Raw genomic sequence first — 18,985 nt, forward strand, 5'->3', positions numbered from 1 at the left:
GGACAGGCCCATCCAATTCCACTCAGGTCACCACTGGCCTTTAAGTGATGGAGACTCAATCCTGAGAAGTCTGAACCAAGATGGGTGCAGGGGATAAAGTCTGTCTTTCCTGACGGCTCTTTTATGGATATTGCTTTGGTACATAACAAAAGATGTTTACATTGATTTCTTTAGGTTATATTTATGATGATTTTAAAACTTTTCATGTCCTGGCCCAGGAGGCTCAGTTGGTTGGGCATTGTCTTGTGCGCCAAAAGGTAGATAGTTGGATTTCTGGTCGGGGCACATGCCCAGGTTTCAGGCTTGATCTCCGGCAGGGGTCCCGCAGGAGGCGGCTGATGATGGTTTGCTTTCACATCGATGTTTCTCTCTCACTCTCTCCCTTCCTGTTTCTCTAAAAATCAATAAAAATAAAATCTTTGCCCAGCTGGCATGGCTCAATGGTAGAGTGTCAACCTATGAACCAGGAGGCCACAGTTCCATTTCCAGTCAGGGGCACATGCCTGGGATGTGGACTCAATCCCCAGTGTGGGGCGTGCAGGAGGCAGCCAATCAATGACTCTCTCTCATTGATGTTTCTATCTCTCTTTCCCTCTCCCTTCCTCTCTGAAATCCCTTTCTCTCTTATTTGCTTTTCTAAATGCACTTAGAATTCCTCCATTATTTAAATATAAAATAAATAAATAACTAAAAAATAAAACTTCAAACATACACAAAAATAGTACAATGACCTCCTATATACCCATAACCCATATTAAATAGAAGATTTTCCTGCAGTTGTTTAAACACCCTTGATTTATCCCTCATTTATTTTTAGAGAGACTAGAAGGGAGGGAGGGAGAAAGAGAGAAAAACATTGATGCAAGAGAGGCACATCGATTGGTGCCCTGACCAGGCTGGGGATCCAACTTGCAACCCTGGTATGTGCCCTTGACTGGGAATTGAACCTAAGGACTATTTGTTCCTCAGGCCAATGCTCTAACCATTTGAGCACACCGGCCAAGGCAACATCTTGACTTTTTTTTTAGCTGACATGTTGTAAACCAAATTCTAGGCATTGAATTTCACCCCTATACTTTAGTATTTTTGTTACATAATATTTGAAATCTTAAAAATCTGGATTCTTAGCTTTAGTAGATCAATGACTCAGAACAGATTAATATTTTACTTAACCCTATTAAGTGCAGTTAAACATAACACTAAATTCAATTCTGTTCAACACAAGGGGGCTAGAATATCCAGCAAATGTTTATCTTAAGACTATGTTCTCAAAGGGAGAAATGTTTTTGCTTTAAATAAAGCAGATTTGTTGCTGAATTAAATGTCTACTTGCTACCTATAAAGTCTCTGAGGGGCAGCAATCTAGGAACTAGAGGTCTTTTCCCTTGTTCTTATTGCTCTATAAAATAGTAAAAATATATACTTAGCCCTAACTGGTTTGGCTCAGTGGATAGAGCATCAGCCTGTGGACTGAAGGGTCCCAGGTTCGATTCCAGTCAAGGACATGTACCTTGGTTGTAGGCTAATCCCCAGTAGGAAGAGTGCAGGAGGCAGCTGAATTGATGTTTATCTCTCATCAATGTTTCTAACTCTCTATCCCTCTCCCTTCCTCTGTAAAAAATCAATAAAATATATTTAAAAATATATATATACTTAATTTTATTTGCTTTTCTAAATGCACTTAGAATTCCTCCATTTTTTACCCATCATTTGGAGAGAAAAAAAGGGAACAGTTCAGTTGTATTTCAGATTTAACAGCAAGATACTAGAAGGGGTTGGACTTGTCATGAGTTGTAGACTCCTGGAAACACTGAAAACCTCAGATATATTTTGAGATCATGAAAATGGAAGCTACTTTTATACCAGTTCAAAATCTGGTGCTGTCACTTACTAGTTCTGTGACTCTGGGTAAGTTATTTATTTAATCTTTCTGAGGTTGGTTTCATCTGCAAAATGGAGATTATTCCTTCTAACTGGGGTGGTTTTGAACATCAAATGAGACCCTGGCTAGGAACTGATCTGCATATACATGCTCATTGATAGGAGAGGGGGCATGGAAGATCAATGGCAAAAGCGTGATGGGAAAGTTGACTATAAATATATGGAAAAAGTGAAATTTGACCCTATCTTCTGCCATTAACTAAAATCAATTCTGGGTGCAATTACAAGCCTAAATCTGAAAGGCAAACCTATGTAACTCGTAAAAAGAGAGTATGTTCATGACCTCGGGGTGAGGGAGGATTTCTTTCCTTTTTTAAAAAAATTTATCTCCCCCCCCCCAAAAAAAATATATTTTATTGATTTTTTACAGAGAGGAAGGGAGAGGGATAGAGAGCTAGAAACACCGACCAGCTGCCTCCTGTACACCTCCTACTGGGGCTGTGCCCACAGCCAAGGTACATGCCCTTGATCAGAACTGAACCTGGGACCCTCCAGTCTGCAGGCCAATGCTCTATCCACTGAGCCAAACCGGTGAGGGCTAAATTTATCTTTATTGTTGAAAGTATTGCAGATGTCCTCTTTTTTCCTTCTATTGTGCCCCTCTATCCCATCCCCAAGAAAAATTAAGAACTTATATTTATCAAAGGTCAACATAAAGAGAGAAGATATTAAACAGAAGTTATTGGCAATACATACTAGTAACTGACTCTAAAGTACTAGGTAAATACTTAGTAACTTGTATAAGAAAAGTAAGTGTACTGCAGGAGCTCCAACCCAGGGAGCGCCATGCTGTTCTTTGCTAGTCCGAAAAAACCACCCAGGGGGATCAGAGGGGAAAGACATAGCCTTTATTACTGACCTCTGGCAGCCCATAGCAGCCGCTCGGGTGAGTTTCTGGACTTGGCAAGAGTAGGCTGGGCGCTTATCTAGCAGAAACTAGGTAAGGGAAAGGTCTGCAAGCAGACCAAGGACAGACAGCCTGGTAAAGCTTGTTAGCTATCGAGGACGTGGGAAACACTCTGTTCCTGCTGCTGTGCTCCTCAGACTGGGAGGGGGAATTGGGCCCTATCCTGGCCTGACCCTACAATAAGTCAGTAGAAATATAGGCTCAAAACTTGAACAGTCTCTTTGCAAAAGAGAATCTCCAAATAGTAAATAAACATGAGAAAAGTGTTCAATGTCATGTGGGATAAATATAAAACAAACCCAGTATACTCGTCTACCCACGAGATTGGCCAAAAATGAAGAAATTCTCACAATTTGAGCATTAGAATGGAGATGGAGTTACAGAAAGGCTACATTGCTGATAGGAGTGTTAATTTTGAGAAGAGTTTTGAAAATAATTTGGCATTATCTAGTAAATTTAAGAAAGGTATATCTAGTAAATTTAAGAAAGGTGTACCCGATTTCCAATAATTCTATTCTTAGTCATATGCCTGTAAGGCTGTTTTGCACCAGGATGTATGTACAACCTAGAACAGTGATGGCGAACCTATGACACGCGTGTCAGAGGTGACATGCGAACTCATTTTTTTGGTTGATTTTTCTTTGTTAAATGGCATTTAAATATATAAAATAAATATCAAAAATAGAAGTCTTTGTTTTACTATGGTTGCAAATATCAAAAAATTTCTATATGTGACACGGCACCAGAGTTAAGTTAGGGTTTTTCAAAATGCTGACACGCTGAGCTCAAAAGGTTTGCCATCACTGCCCTAGAACAACCCAACATGGAAATTCTTCATGGACGTAGATTATGTTCAGCAAGTGAAACAAGTAACAAGTAACAAAATTCATAGTATTATTCCATTTGTGAAAAGTTTACAAATAAACTACATTGTTTAAGGGCACATACTTGATTGGTAGTAACATACAGAAAAGCAAGAAATTGGCCGTAGCTGGTTTTGCTCAGTGGATAGAGCCTCGGCCTCCGGACCGAAAGGTCCCGGGGTTCAATTCCAAAGGGCACAGGCCCGGGGTGAGGGCTCAATCCCCAGCAGTGGGTGTGCAGTATCCATGACTCACTCTCACCACTGAGATGTCTCTCTCTCCCCCCTCTCCCTTCCTCTCTGAAATCAATAAAAATATATTAAAGGAAAGCAAAGCAATTATCCTTTTAAAAGTCAGAATAGTATTTACCTCCAGGGGGATGGTGAGTGAGGGGGGCCTAGTGGCATTTCCCAGGGAGGATGCTCCCTCAATCCGGTAGTGGTTACCCAGCTGGTCATTTTACGATGATGCTTTAAACTGTGTATATGTTTTATACATTTTGTCCATGTATGATCGCCTCACAATAAAAAAACCTGAAACCCACAAGCAGTACAGAGGCATAAGAGGACTTGATAATGGCCAAAGCGATGACCAGAACACCTCGGCCCATTTTCGCGAAACATCTCGGCCTGTTTCGAGCACCTGCGGATCTGAGGAACAGCACACCCTTCCCAGCCGGCCCGGCCTCACACAGGGTCAGCACCACGACGCTGCTTCCTCGGCCTCAAACGGGAAGACACCTGTTTCCTCTGATCAGTAAAATCGTCCCTCAGTGCTTGTTCCCATCGTTTAAAAACGGTCAATTGTACTTGACAGTCAATGTTCTACCAGGGTCAGGCGTCCAGCACAGAGGTTGCGCATTTTATCATCCACGAGGTGACCCTCCGCTGGCCTGGTCTCCTCGCTGCGTTTTATAAACCGCGCAGGTCCCGGTGACCGCCGAGCCTCGGGCTGTCCGCACCGCGTCGGCAGCGGCCTGCCGGCTGCTCCGGCTGCGGACTTCCCGGATCCCGCTGCTTCCCGGAGCCCGAGCAGGTGACCCGGAGGCGGGCAGGTGCGGCCGGTGAGACGCAGCCGCCCCGCGGGCGAAAACGTGCGCACGTGGCCCGCATCTGCGTGGACGCGCTCCCGCGGCGCGACCGGGTCCCGCCCTCCGGCGCCCGCACCGGGACCCCTCCGCTCCGTTTCCGGTCCTTCCGGCGCCGCAGACGCCGAGGGATCCGCGCAGGCGGCTTGTCTCCCGCGGCCGCAGGCTCTGCGGCCCCCGCCCCCTCGCGGCGCCGCGCCCCGCGTCCTCCCGCCGCCGGGAGCGCTGTGGGCCGCCCGGGCCTGGCGCTGACGCCGTGGCGGCCGCCGCGCGCCCGAGGGGAGCCGCTGGGGCCCCGGCTGTCCCCGCCCGAGACCGCGCCGCCGCCGCCGCCATGGGTAAGGGAGCGGCCCGGAGCGGCCGCTGGGTCCCGCGTCCGGGGCTGGAGGCCGCGGCCCGACCAGGAGGACTGGGGGTGGTGGGCACCGAGGCCCCCGGGCCGGACTGGGCTGGGCGGGGGCCGCCGGGGACCCGGGGGCGCCCGGGGTCACCATGGCAACGCGCGGCCGCGCTGGTCCTCCGGTCCCCGCTCTGGAGCTGAGGTCGAGGGCTCTGGGTCCGACCGCTCCCGTGCGCGTGGACGGGCCGGCGGTGCCGCTGCCTGGTCGGGGGAGTTGGGGACGAAGGCCCCCCAGGTTTGGGGGTGGCCGGTGGGGGGAGGGGGCAGCGCCGGCTGCAGCGCCCGGGTGAGCCCTCCGCGGGGGTCCTGGGGCCCCCGAGCCTGTGGACAACCTGGTGGGGGGAGATGGGGAGGCAGGGAAGGGGCTCCCGACCCGGCAAGATGCGGGGCCACGTCCGCGAGGCGGGGCGGGGAGGGGCCGGCCGGGGGAGCGCTCCTCCGCGGCGGCCGCCGGCGCCCGGCACCGACCTGCCTCCCGCCGCGGCGAAGGCCTTTGTCTGGGCGTCGCATCGGAGGGTGACTTCCCGTCGGTTCTGCAACACCCGGGGGTTCGTCCCCAGGGGAAGGGGGGTCCTGGCTCCGTGCCGGCTGGAGAGATGGTGCGGAGAGTCCCACCTGCGGGCGGGGCCCGGGCCGGTGCGGCCGTGGGCGTCTCCTGCCTGAGGTCCGAGCAGGATGCGGGGTCCCTGGGAGCCCCGGCTTCTGGTTCAGGGAAAAGGAAAATAGGGCGCTGGGTTGCCTCGGGCCGTGAACCTGTCAGAGGATGGACCGCTTCGCCAAGTGCTTTATTTTCCGCACGTGCTTTTGCCATCTGCGTGCTGACCATACTCCTGCCCCTCACAGCAGTGATGAGAGTGTGGGGTAGCGTCTGAATTTCTGAGTAAGCTGACAATACAGTTTGGGGGGAAGGAAAAAATACCTTTTTGTCAACCGAAAATAGCCATTGAGATCAGTTGTGTGAAATGTCTCGGTTAACTTGTGATTCAGCCAAATCAGCCGAGCTCAGGAACCTCCCTGTGAAGCTGGACCCCGTTTTTATGTCCTCGGGGAAAAGGAAGGAGTCATGCAACACAGGCCGAGAGTTGTCATGGAAAAAACAAGTTAAAATGAGTGGAAATTGAGTGGCTTCCCATGTATCCCCTTGTTTCTCAGTGTGTTTTTATATACCTGTCATGGTTGTTACTCGTAATACTGGAATCTTAGAATTTTAACTACCTTTTATTTTGTTACCAATATAATTCTGAACTTTTTTTTTTATTTTTTTGCCTGGGAATTCATCTTTGGATGGTTCTTGCTAGCCACCTTTTGCATGAGACCCTTAAACATGTTGTCTATTAGTCTAAACTTATCTCTACAGAAATTCATGAAAACAACAACAAAGCAAAACAAAACAAAAGCTTATTCTCCCTGAAAAGGGGTACCATGAAAGTAAAATAAATACCAGAGACTAGCCAGTTTGCAGGATCTTGGGGATAATTCATTAACTTTGACTGGAGTGGGCATGATAGAGTTCTCTAGCGCATGTGAGAGAGACATAAAGAGAAGTTGTAGGTTCGTTAGGAAGACTAATTTGTCCACCAAGGAAACGCAAGCCGCCGTTGGTTTCATAGGGGAAGGAAAGGGTTTGTACTAGTATATTGTTCAATGTCATGTCTTGCAAATTAAGTTGGACTCCTTTCTTGTGCTTTCAGCTACAAAAGACCCCACAGCCGTAGAGAGAGCGAACTTGTTAAACATGGCTAAACTGAGCATCAAAGGACTCATTGAATCTGCTCTCAGCTTTGGCCGCACTTTGGATTCTGACTATCCCCCCTTGCAGCAGTTCTTTGTTGTTATGGAACACTGTCTGAAACACGGTCTTAAAGGTATCATTTTAAAAAATTAATTAACTTTAAGATCATTTCCCCCTCCCCCAATCTTAAACATCCTTAGAAATGTGGTGGTTTTGAGGCCATAATTACTGTTACTTTATATTTTAAAATACTCGGTGGGTTGGTTTTGGGAGAAAATGTCGTACTGTTTATGTTTTGAAATGGGTAGTCTTAGAAAATGCTTACTTGATTGTGTTTGGTTAAAAAACATATTTAATTTTTAAAATTTTCAACATACCCTGAATTGGTTCCTATCTTCTAGGACAGTGATGGCGAACCCGTGTCACCTCTGACACGCGAACTCATTTTTTTTTGTTGATTTTTCTTTGTTAAATGGCATCCTATCTAATAAAAGAGAAACATGGTAATTAGTGTGTGACTGCTACTCTTCCCATTGGCTAATCAGGGCGATATGCAAATTAACTGCCAGCCAAGATGGCCGCGGGCAGCCAGGCAGCTTGAAACTAACATGAGGCTTGCTTGCTTCAGTGAGGGAGGAAACCAACGTTCCCCGCCTGCTTTGCCGGCCTCTGAGCCTGCAGTTTGAAACATTGTAACAAATATAGAAGCTAAACAAAACCCCAGAAACCTGCTTTCAGCGAGCCGGGATCTCAGAGCTGGAGTTATACATTGTTTCGATTATAGAACTGAAACAAACCAGATACCTGCTTTCAGCAGCCGAGGCCTAAGAGCTGGAGCCTCAGAGTTAAAGCGGGCCCAGAATTAAAAAGAAAAAGAAAAAAAGGAGCAGTTGGGAGCTTCAGTCACCCGCCAGCCTGAAAACAGCCCTCAGCCCCTCACCCAGACTGGCCAGGCACCCCAGTGGGGAACCCCACCCAAAAGGGTGTGTGACCAGCTGCAAACAGCCATCATCCCCTCACCCAGGCTGGCCAGGCACCCCAGTGGGGACCCCCCACCCTGATCCAGGACATCCTTCAGGGCAAACCAGCCAGCCCCCACCTGTGCACCAGGCCTCTATTCTGTATAGTTAAAGGGTAATATGCCTCCCAGCACCAGGATCACCGGGATCAGCGTGACAGGGGGCAGCACCCAAACCCCCTGATTGCCCTGCGGTTCTGTGTGTGACAGGGGGCGGGGCCACAACCTCCCTATCGGCCTTGCTCTGTTCCTGACAGGGGAAGGTGCCCCAACCCCCTGATCGGCCCTGCTCTGTGCCTGATATGGGGGAGCTCCCCAACCCCCTGATCGCCCTGCGGCTCTGTGTGTTACAGGGTGCGGCGCCCCAACCCCCTCACCCCACGGGCCCTGCTCTGTGCGTGACAGGGGGCAGCGCCCCAACCCCCTGATTGGCCCTGCTCTTTGTGTGACGGGGTGGCGCCGCAACCCCCCCATCGACCCTGCCTTGAGTGTGACAGGGGGCGGTGCCCCAACCCCCCAATCAGCCCTACCCTGAGCGTGACTGAGGGTGGCATCGCAACCTCCCAATCCGCCCTGCTCTGTGCATGACAGGGGGCGGCGCCCCAACTCCCCAATCGGCCCTGCTCTGAGCCCAACCAGGGGCTGCACCTAGGGATTAGGCCTGCCCTCTGCCACCCGGGAGCAGGCCTAAGCCAGCAGGGCGTTATCTCCCGAGGGGTCCCAGACTGCGAGAGGGCACAGGCCGGGCTGAGGGACCTCACCCCCCCGAGTGCACAAATTTTTGTGCACCGGGCCTCTAGTTTAAATATATAAAATAAATATCAAGCCGAAACCAGTTTGGCTCAGTGGATAGAGTGTCGGCTTGCGGACTGAAAGGTCCCAGGTTCGATTCCGGTCAAGGACATGTACCTTGGTTGTGGGCACATCCCCAGTAGGAGGTGTGCAGGAGGCAGCTGATCGATGTTTCTCTCTCATCGATGTTTCTAACTACCTCTCTCCCTTCCTCTCTGTAAAAAATCAATAAAATATATTAAAAAAAATAAATATCAAAAATATAAGTCTTTGTTTTACTATGGTTTCAAATACCAAAAAAAATCTATATGTGGCACGGCACCAGAGTTAAGTTAGGGTTTTTCAAAATGCTGACACGCTGAGCTCAAAAGGTTTGCCATCACTGTTCTAGGACATTTATGGCATTATTTTTAAAATGTTAAATTTGGTGATCCTGATATGAACTCTTCTTATTAGTTTGAGCCCTATTGAACAAATACATTAAAATAGTTGATTGCTGAGCCCTGCTGGCATGGCTCAGTGGTTGAGCATCGACCTATGAACCAGAGGTAACGGTTCGATTCCCAGTCAGGGCACATGTCCAGGTTGCGTGCTTGATCCCAGTAGGGGGCTTGCAGGAGGCAGCTGATTAATGATTCTCTTTCATCATTGATGTTTCTATCTCTCCCTCTACTTTCCTCTCTGAAATCAATAAAAAATATATATAAAATAAAAAATTAAAATAGTTGATTGTTGAAATCTAAACCTCCATAGTGCATGGGAGTATGTCTTCTGGATTGGATTATTGTAGAAATACGAGTGCTCCCTGAAAACAATGATAATAGTGAATATTCTATACAGTTCATATTGAATAATGTGTGTAAAATATTTGTATTATATTTAGTTATTTAACATATGTTGTGTAATACCAGTTCTTTCACTTAAAATAACTACTTGCCATGACCTTTGCGGTGGGGTTCAGGACCTGAAGGAGGGGCCAACACACAGATGAAAATACTATACAAGAAATATGGATTTAGAAGGCATTGGGAGCCAGGTGGAGCCTCTTTCTTGAAGACGCACACCTACTTCTGTCCTGGTCTATTTTTTTTACTTGAATACACATTTGTGCTTTAGCAATGCATACATACAGGCTATCAAAGGTAACGTTTGGTAAACAGTAAAAGGATTATCAGGTTAGGAAATTGCCTTGAGCCACCACTATCTCAACAGACAAGGTGCTTAGCGGCAGCCCTGCTAATGCCCAAGGTCAGTGGTCGGCAAACTGCGGCTCGCGAGCCACATGTGGCTCTTTGGCCCCTTGAGTGTGGCCACGAAGTTTCATTTGCACTGTACGTGCGCGCTCGCATGTGGTATTTTGTGGAAGAGCCACACTCAAGGGGCCGCAGTTTGCTGACCACTGCCCAGGGTCCATCGGCCTTCTGCGTTCCTTGGTGCATTGACAGTATTAGCCAAGTGGTGGCTTCCTGCACTTCTAGTAACAGTTGTTGACAGTTTTGGTCTTTAATTCATATTATCAGCATCTGTGTAGAGGGCTATATAAGTTATATTAAGGTGACTATTATAAAGCAAAAGAAGCTTGGTTCTTTGTTTGTACTTGGAGCCTGAGTAGGTTAGGATGGCTTAGAAGTTCTGACTATGGTGCATGAAAGTGTGGGTTAATGTAAAAAGCAAAAGAGGATATTTATCTAAATATGGTTTTAATAAATTGAGAAGGAGTCTTGGCACCAAAATTTGAGAAAACCCTATGTGACATTAATGTACTCATTTCTTTTTCTTTAAAATTTTTATTAATTTCTTTTTATTGAGATATAATTGATAAGTAACATTTCAGTTATACAACAAAATGATTTGATATTAGTATATGTTGTGAAATGATCACAAGTCTAGTTAACATCACCATATGTAGTTACAAGTTTTTTTCTTGTATTGAGAACATAAGATTATTTTCTTAGTAACTTTCAAATATAATACAGTATTTATTTATTTATTTTTAAAAATATATTTCTTTATTGATTTCAGAGAGGAAGGGAGAAGGAGAGAGATAGAAACATCATTGATGAGAAAGAATCATTGATTGGCTGCCTCCTGCACACCCCACACTGGGGATGGAGCCCGTAACCCAGGCATGTGCCCTTGGCCGGAATCAAACCCGGGACCCCTCAGTCCGCAGGCCAATGCTCTATCCACTGAGCCAAGCCGGCCAGGGCAATACAGTATTATTTAAGTTTATATATTTATTTTCCTCTTGTAGCTTATGTTTTGTATACATTGAAGAGAAGATTAGGAGCAGCAAAAGTGGGTCAGATTGGCAGCTAAGAGCAACTCATCAGGAAATACTCAAAAGGGTCTCCTATTAAAATGCAGCAACTTCTCATTATTGAGGTGGTTATTCATATATATTTTTTAATTTTAAATTTAAATAAAAAATACTTTTATTGATTTCAGAGAGGAAGGGAGAGGGAGAGGGAGAGAAACATCAGTGATGAGAGAGAATCATTGATTAGCTGCCTTCTGTACATCCCACACTGGGGAATCGAGCCTGCAACCTGGGCATGTGTTCTGGGGAATCAAACCTTGACCTCCTGGTTCATAGGTAAATTGAGCCATGCTGCCTGGGCTATACTTCTTAAATGTGATCATCATATACACTTCTACAGATACTAAAGGTCTAATTATGGTAATTCTTGTATACAATATAGTAGTGCTAACTATAGTCATCATTTATACATTACATCCCCATGATTTATTTGGCTCCTTCAGTCATTTTATCCACCCCTACCCTCTGCCTTTGGCAACCACCAGTCTCTTCTCTGTATCTATGAGTTTGTTTGTTTTTTAGCTTCCACTTTTTAATTAAAGGCTTATGATAATTAAAAAATATGTCAATAGAGAAATCTACTCTTTTTGTACATGCATCAAATAACATAGAAGCACATAGAGCAAAAACACAGTTTCCCTTCATTTTCCTCCCTAAAGAGAATTCTTGTCATTCTTCTAGCTCTTTCCTTTTGTTTCTTTTTTCTTTTACTCTAAATAGGGTTGTGCTATAAGTGTTATTCTGTGGCTTCCCTTTTCTCCTCTTTTAAAAACAACAACAACATGATGGTATGCATGGTGTGGTGATGTGTCCATTTATGTAAGTGTCCTTACCACACTTGTAGTGGTTGTATACTGTTTCATCGTATATGTACACCGTAACTTTTTAAAAAATATATATTCTATTGATTTTTTACAGAGAGGAAGGGAGAGGGATAGAGAGCTAGAAACATCGATGAGAGAGAAACATCGATCAGCTGCCTCCTGCACACCCCCCACTGGGGATGTGCCTGCAGCCAAGGTACATGCCCTTGACCAGAATCGAACCTGGGACCTTTCAGTCCGCAGGCCGACGCTCTCTCTCCTTAGCCAAACTGGTTAGGGCACACCATAACTTTTTAAGTATTCTCCTCTTAATGTACACTTAGTTTCCAGTTTTTTGCTATTGAAATTGTGCTGTAAGGTCATCTTTGGGTATATATGTTTGTGCACATGTGCTAGGATTTCTTTAGAATTCCTAGGTGTAGAATTACTGGGTCAAAATAGGCAAATGACATCTATGAAGGTTTCACTAATTTATCAAATAACAGTGAATGTGTTTGTTTCCCCACATTTTTGCCTGTTCTTGATACTGTCAGTCTTTTTGAAAGTTCCTTTGTATTTTTAAAAATAGCAGAAACTTAGATTTTTATTTCCCCCCACCTGCTGAAATGGAATTTGCCAAAAGATGGCCAAAATAATTAAATTTTAAACTCTTTTCTGAATTTATTTTCCTTTACTTCAAAGGATAACATGAGGCATGTCCTAATAGTCATGGGCTTATTTTGTTGAATCACTTTAAAGCTACTTTGTGCCGATTGATTTTTCTCCCCCAAGGAAAAGTTGCCTATTTTGTGGTTGTCCACGGCTGGTGCATGTTGTAGGCACACGGGATCTGCAGGAGAGCTGGTCAGTCTTAAGAAAGAAATGGATAGTGATTTCATGGTTTTATATTACCCAAACCTCAGAAGAAAATAAAAGGAAAAGTAAAGCCACAAGTTTTACATGTTTAAAAGTAAAGTGACTTTTATCTAGTTTACTTAATAAACTGATAAAGATCAGCCTTTATTTTGATACTGGTAAATAATGAGCCCTTATTACAGTATTTTTTTTTTCACTGTAATTACCTGCCTGCATATTTCTGATAAGGACAAATATCAGGATCCTGGTTAACAGGCTCTTCTTGATCAACAGGGCTGTGGTGATTAAAGAGGTAAGGTCTCTGAATAATTGTATGTTGTTAGAAATGTTGAAACTAAATATTTAAAAGGAAGTTAGTACAGTTATATACACATGTTGAAGTCATATTCATCATATTTTCTTTTTTTCAGTAAGAAAATCATTTTTGAGTTATAATAAAACTATCTGGGGTCCTTTGGAACTGGTGGAGAAGCTGTACCCAGAAGCAGAAGAAATAGGGGCCAGTGTCCGGGATTTACCTGGTCTTAAGTAAGGAATCTTATTACTTGCTCATTTCTAATCACAGAAGTATATATATATATATTTCATTTTTAATATTTTTATTGATTTCAGAGAGAAAGGGAGAGGGAAAGAGAGAGGTAGAAACATCAATGATGAGAGAGAATCACCGATTGGCTGCCTCCTGCACGCCCCCCACTGGGGACCTAGCCCTGCAATCCAGGCATGTGCCCCTGACCAGAATTGGACCGGGGACCCTTCAGTCCGCAGGCTGACACTCTATCCACTGAACCAAACTAGCCAGGCCACAGAAGTATATTTACTGTTCCTTAAAAGTACCTCACATTCTAGTTCAGTGATGGCGAACCTATGACACGTGTCAGAGGTGACACACGAACTCGTTTTTTTGGTTGATTTTTCTTTGTTAAGTGGCATTTAAATATATAAAAGAAATATCAAAAATATAAATCTTTGTTTTACTGTGGTTGCAAATATCAAAAAATTTCTATATGTGACATGGCACCAGAGTAAGTTAGGGTTTTTCAAAATGCTGACACGCTGAGCTCAAAAGGTTTGCCATCACTGTTCTAGTTTATCTTCTCTTGGCCTTAAATAGCTTTCTTCTATTCTCTCCTAATAAAATTCTGTTCAATCTTTATGGTTCATCTCAGATTTCATTTCTTTTATGGTTTTTCTTAGCCCTGTCAGTAAGAATTAACTGTTAAATACTCTAATCACTATAGTCATTCCTTATTATATCACTTACTGGAGGCCCAGCGCACAAAATTCATGCACAAATACAGTCCCTAGGCCTGGCCTGCGATCAGGGTCATCTTCCCTGGCAGCCGGCCCTACCTCCTGCCGCCACCCACCCCCAGTTCCCTGTTCCCCATCGGGCGATCGGAGCCTGCCTGCTTAGGGAAGGAACTGAGAGGTTGGCGGCAGGCCCCGATAGGGCAATTGGTGCCAGCGGGCTGGGGGCAGCTCCTGCATTGAGTGTCTTCCCCCTGGTGGTTAGTGCGCGTCATAGCGACCAATTGTTCTGCCGTTTGGTCAATTTGCATATTACCCTTTTATTACATAGGATTTTAGTTCAGCATTGTAATGCATGAAGTTGCAAGTCCTTTTAAGGTAGGATGTGTCAATTATGCATTTCTGTTTCCTGAGTGTTAAGCTATTTTGCAGTAATAGGCAGTCAGTCAGTAACAGTAACAGTTTGTTGGAGACTGATTAGGCTAAATCTAGGCAAAGGCTCAGGAGGTTTTGAGTTCTCAGATAAGCCATTTATGCAACACTAGAGGCCTGATGCATGAAATTTGTGCAAGGGGTTCCCCACGCTGCGGCAGCTGCTGACTCTGCCTCGGCCCCCGCTGCTGTGGCTTCGTCCAGAAGGTCGTCCGGAAGGATGTCTGGTCTAATTAGCATATTACACCTTTATTATCATGGATAAGACATGTGCAAATTACTTTCTTTCTCTGAAAATTAGGTCCTATAGGGTACCCTGCCTCTTTCACTCAACAAATGTATATGAAATGTCCTAAAAGCTGAATATCCTAGCTAATGACTCACGAGTGTTGAAATTTTTGCAGTCATAAAGTGTTCTTAGGGCAGAGATCTTACACTTGTCATGATATGACTAAGATGTAAGAGCTCCCTTTAGTATATCTTAATTCTTGTAAATGAGATAACTTTTTTATGTTTAGCATTTCCTGTCAGATCATCAGTTTGCTTTCTTTTAGACAGGTTTACAATTTAGGGTTTATATGTTATAGGGAATATGGTAGTGTTTTCTGGCTATCACAATATCTAAATGTTTACAAGTTATACTTAATCAAGTGATATACAGTAAGCAGCTACTATTAAGCACTGCATCAGGATAATATAATTATTTTACGTGAATTATTTCATTTAGTGCTTAAATCAGTCTTCTAGGGTACAGATTATTATAATAAGTCTATAGATGTGAAAATAAAGGTTAGAGAAATTATAGTTAATAAATGGCAGAGTCAGGATTCAAACCCAATTTTTTATTTTGTTTTTAAAAAAATATTTTTATTGATTTCAGAGAGGAATGGAGAGGGAGAGAGAGAGAATCATCAATGATGAGAGAATCATTGATGAGCTGCCTCCTGCACACCCCACACTGGGGATTGAGCCTGCATCCTGGGCATGTGCCCTGATCAGGAATCAAATCTCTTGGTTCATAGGCAGTGCTCAACCACTGAACCACGCTGGCCAGGCTCAAACCCAGTTTTTAGAATTAAATAGCAAGTGATATTACATTTGATGTTTCTTATTTTTATTTATTTAAAAAAAATTTACAGTTTTATTTTTCAATTACAGTTTATATTCAGTACTATATTAGTTTCAGGTGTACAGCATAGTGACACTTGATGTTGTTTTTTTTTTCCTCTTAATGTATTTGTATTGATTTCAGAGAGGAAGGGAGAGGGAGAGAGAGATAGAAACATCAGTGATGAGAGAGAATCATTGATCGGCTGCCTCCTGCACACCCCCTACTGGAGATTGAGCCTGCTACCTGGGCATGTGCCCCTGACTGGAATCGAACCTGGGACCCTTCTGTCCATAGGCCGGCTCTCTATCCACTGAGCCAAACCGGCTAGGGCTGCTTTTTTATCTTTATAAATGATAGAACTTGGATAAGAGAGGTATGAGATTTAATATTTAAGGACAATTAATTAAAAGAAACATTTGAAAAATAGCAAGAAGCCTGGTGATTTCTCTCTAATTAATTACCAGTGTGGCACCTTTTTAGCTTTGTTATGCTTTTTTAAAAAAGATGTTTTTATTGATTTTAGAAAGAGGAAGGGGGAAGGAGAGAGGGAGAGAGAGAGAAACATTGATGAGAAAGAATAATGTAAGACGGGAAACCATAAAAGTATTAGAGGAAACCAAAGGCAACAAAATCTCAGACATATGCCGAAGCAATATCTTCACCGATACAGCTCCTAGGGCATTGGAAACTAAAGAGAAAATAAACAAATGGGACTACATCAAAATAAAAAGCTTCTGCATAGCAAAAGAAACCATCAACAAAACAATAAGAAAGCCCACTGCATGGGAGAACATATTTGCCAATGTTATCACCGATAAGGGTTTAATCTCCAACATTTATAGGGAACTCATACAACTTAACAAAAGGAAGATAAACAATCCAATAAAAAAATGGGCAAAGGACCTAAATAGACACTTTTCAAAAGAGGACATCCAGAAAGCCAAGAGACATATGAAAACATGCTCAAAGTCACTAATCATCTGAGAAATGCAAATCAAAACAACAATGAGGTACCATCTCACACCTGTCAGACTGGCTATCATCAGCAAATCAAAAATGACAAGTGCTGGAGAGGATGCGGAGAAAAGGGAACACTCATGTACTGCTGGTGGGAAAGCAGACTGGTGCAGCCACTGTGGAAGACAATATGGAGTTTCCTCAAAAAGTTAAAAATGGAACTCCCATTTGACCCATTGATCCCACTTCTAGGAATATATCCCAAGAAACCAGAAACACCAATCAGAAAGGATATATGCATCCCTATGTTCATCGCAGGACAATTTACCATAGCTAAGATTTGGAAACAGCCTAAGTGCCCATCTGTAGATGAATGGATTAGAAAAGTGTGGTACATCTACACGATGGAATACTATGCTGCTGTAAAGAAGAAGGAACTCTTACCATTTGCAACGTCATGGATGGAACTGGAGAGCATTATGCTAAGTGAAATAAGCCAGTCAGTGAAAGAAAAATACCACATGATCTCACTCATTTATGGATAATAAAGACCATTATAAACTGATGAACAAAAATAGATACAGAGGCAGAGCAGCATTAAACAGACTGTCAAACTACAGCAGGAAGGCTGGGGTGGGTTAGTGGGGGGGTAAGGGATCAACCAAAGGATTTGTATGCATGCATATAAGCATAACCAATGGACACAAGACACGGGGGGGTAGGGGAGGCTGGGGGAAAAAAATATTTAGTCAATAGTATTGTAATAACGATGGTGTCAGATGGGTACTAGACTTAATCAAGGGATCACGTCATATGTTATATAAGTTATATAAATGTCTAACCACTGTGCTATACACCTAAAATTAATACTCAATGTAAACTGTAACTGAAAAATAAATTTTTTTAAAAAATATATTTTATTGATTTTTTTTACAGAGAGGAAGGGAGAGAGATAGAGAGTTAGAAACATCGATGAGAGAGAAACATCGATCAGCTGCCTCCTGCACACCCCACACTGGGGATGTGCCCGCAACCAAGGTACATGCCCTTGACTGGAATTGAACCCGGGACCCTTCAGTCCACAGGCTGACGCTCTATCCACCGAGCCAAACCAGCTAGGGCTGAAAAATAAAATTTTAAATAAATTAAAAACAAAACAAAGATCAGCTATCTCCTGCACGCCCCCTACTGGGGATCAAGCCTGCAACCCGGGCATATGCCCTGACACGGAATTGAACCAGTGACTTCTTGGTGCATTGGACCGAAGCTCAACCAAGTCATACCAGTCATGATAATTTACATTTGGCTACAGTGTTAATTATTTTTTGAAGGCATTTTACTGCCCTATTGATGTATTTTGCATATTCGTTATATAGAAGGCTAAGTCCTTCTGAAAATATATTTCTTGTAGGAATATTCTCACTTTTTAGAGAGTCATTTATCTCAAAGCTTTAAATGGCACCTAGACGTCCTATAGGTGCAAATTTACCTTAGAGATTTAAATAGCTCACAGGGATTGGTTTGCATGCTCAAAGAAGCTAGTTTAAAACTATAGAAATGAAGACAAAACTATGATAAATTGCCTTTTTAAAAAATTAATGTACCTCAACAGAGATAGAACATATGGTTTATGTTCTTTGGGCTGGGACTATTTTCTTACCAGTTGGTTTTACTTTTCAGGACCCCCCTGGGTCGTGCAAGAGCATGGCTTCGTTTAGCCCTCATGCAGAAAAAAATGGCTGATTATCTTCGTTGCTTAATTATTCAGAGGGATCTCTTGAGGTTAGTACCATTAAGTCATGTTCATTTTCATTTTTTATTTCATTGATATCCTGTCTCCCAAAAAGCATTAAAGATGTGAAAAAGGACTCATAAAATACAACAAGATGGCATAAACACAGGGAGGAGTGAAACGAGTGAGGAAACCATGGTGGAGATGTAACAATGATTAGGAACTAGCTTAAAAAATGATAAATTTATATTTGTAAGTTTCCTTTTTTGAAGCCTAACATACATATTTTTTCTAAATTACAGATAATTTTATGAATAAAAATATATAGTGAAATTTGGGGCTTTAATTCAAGGGATCTCTTTTTAGAACTTGAATATCCAACTACTGTTTTGACTGGATTGTGGGCTTTCTTTAAACTATCAGTTTAAATTGAAAGCCAAGTGCCTACGACAGACTTTCAAAGTAAGGTAATCAGTTCTTAAAGGAAGTGGGGCCCATGGTAGCCCCTCAATTCACCCTTGTTCTTTTAGAGTGCTTGTCTGATGTTTGGGAGAATTTTGTCATTTTTGGTTTTACTTGTGACTCCAGTTCATCTTCGTTTTCCCACTTTGTAAATGAGAATGACTATACTTTAAGCACCTGCAATTTCTCAATAATTTCTGAAGTGATTAAATACTATACATGGGACTTTAAAAATTTTTTTAAAAAAATTTATTTTAGAAGAAGGGAGAGAGAGAGAAAGAGAGAGAGAGAGAGAGAGAGA

General features: G+C 43.4%; 1 protein-coding gene across 1 annotated transcript in view; it reads left to right on the forward strand.

Moving 5' to 3' along the window:
* The first annotated feature begins 4,932 nt into the window (after positions 1-4,932).
* Positions 4,933-18,985, forward strand: part of RUFY2 (RUN and FYVE domain containing 2) — a 45,755-nt gene continuing 31,702 nt past the window's right edge. The window contains exons 1-4 of the mRNA XM_081105023.1: positions 4,933-5,136; positions 6,890-7,063; positions 13,150-13,267; positions 18,171-18,272. Coding sequence (XP_080961149.1) covers positions 5,133-5,136; positions 6,890-7,063; positions 13,150-13,267; positions 18,171-18,272 — 398 coding nt within the window. The 5' untranslated portion in view covers positions 4,933-5,132. The remainder of the gene's footprint in view (positions 5,137-6,889; positions 7,064-13,149; positions 13,268-18,170; positions 18,273-18,985) is intronic.

The sequence above is a fragment of the Myotis nattereri genome (assembly GCF_964212035.1).
Source record: "Myotis nattereri genome assembly, chromosome: 13".
In the NCBI taxonomy this organism is placed as follows: domain Eukaryota; kingdom Metazoa; phylum Chordata; class Mammalia; order Chiroptera; family Vespertilionidae; genus Myotis; species Myotis nattereri.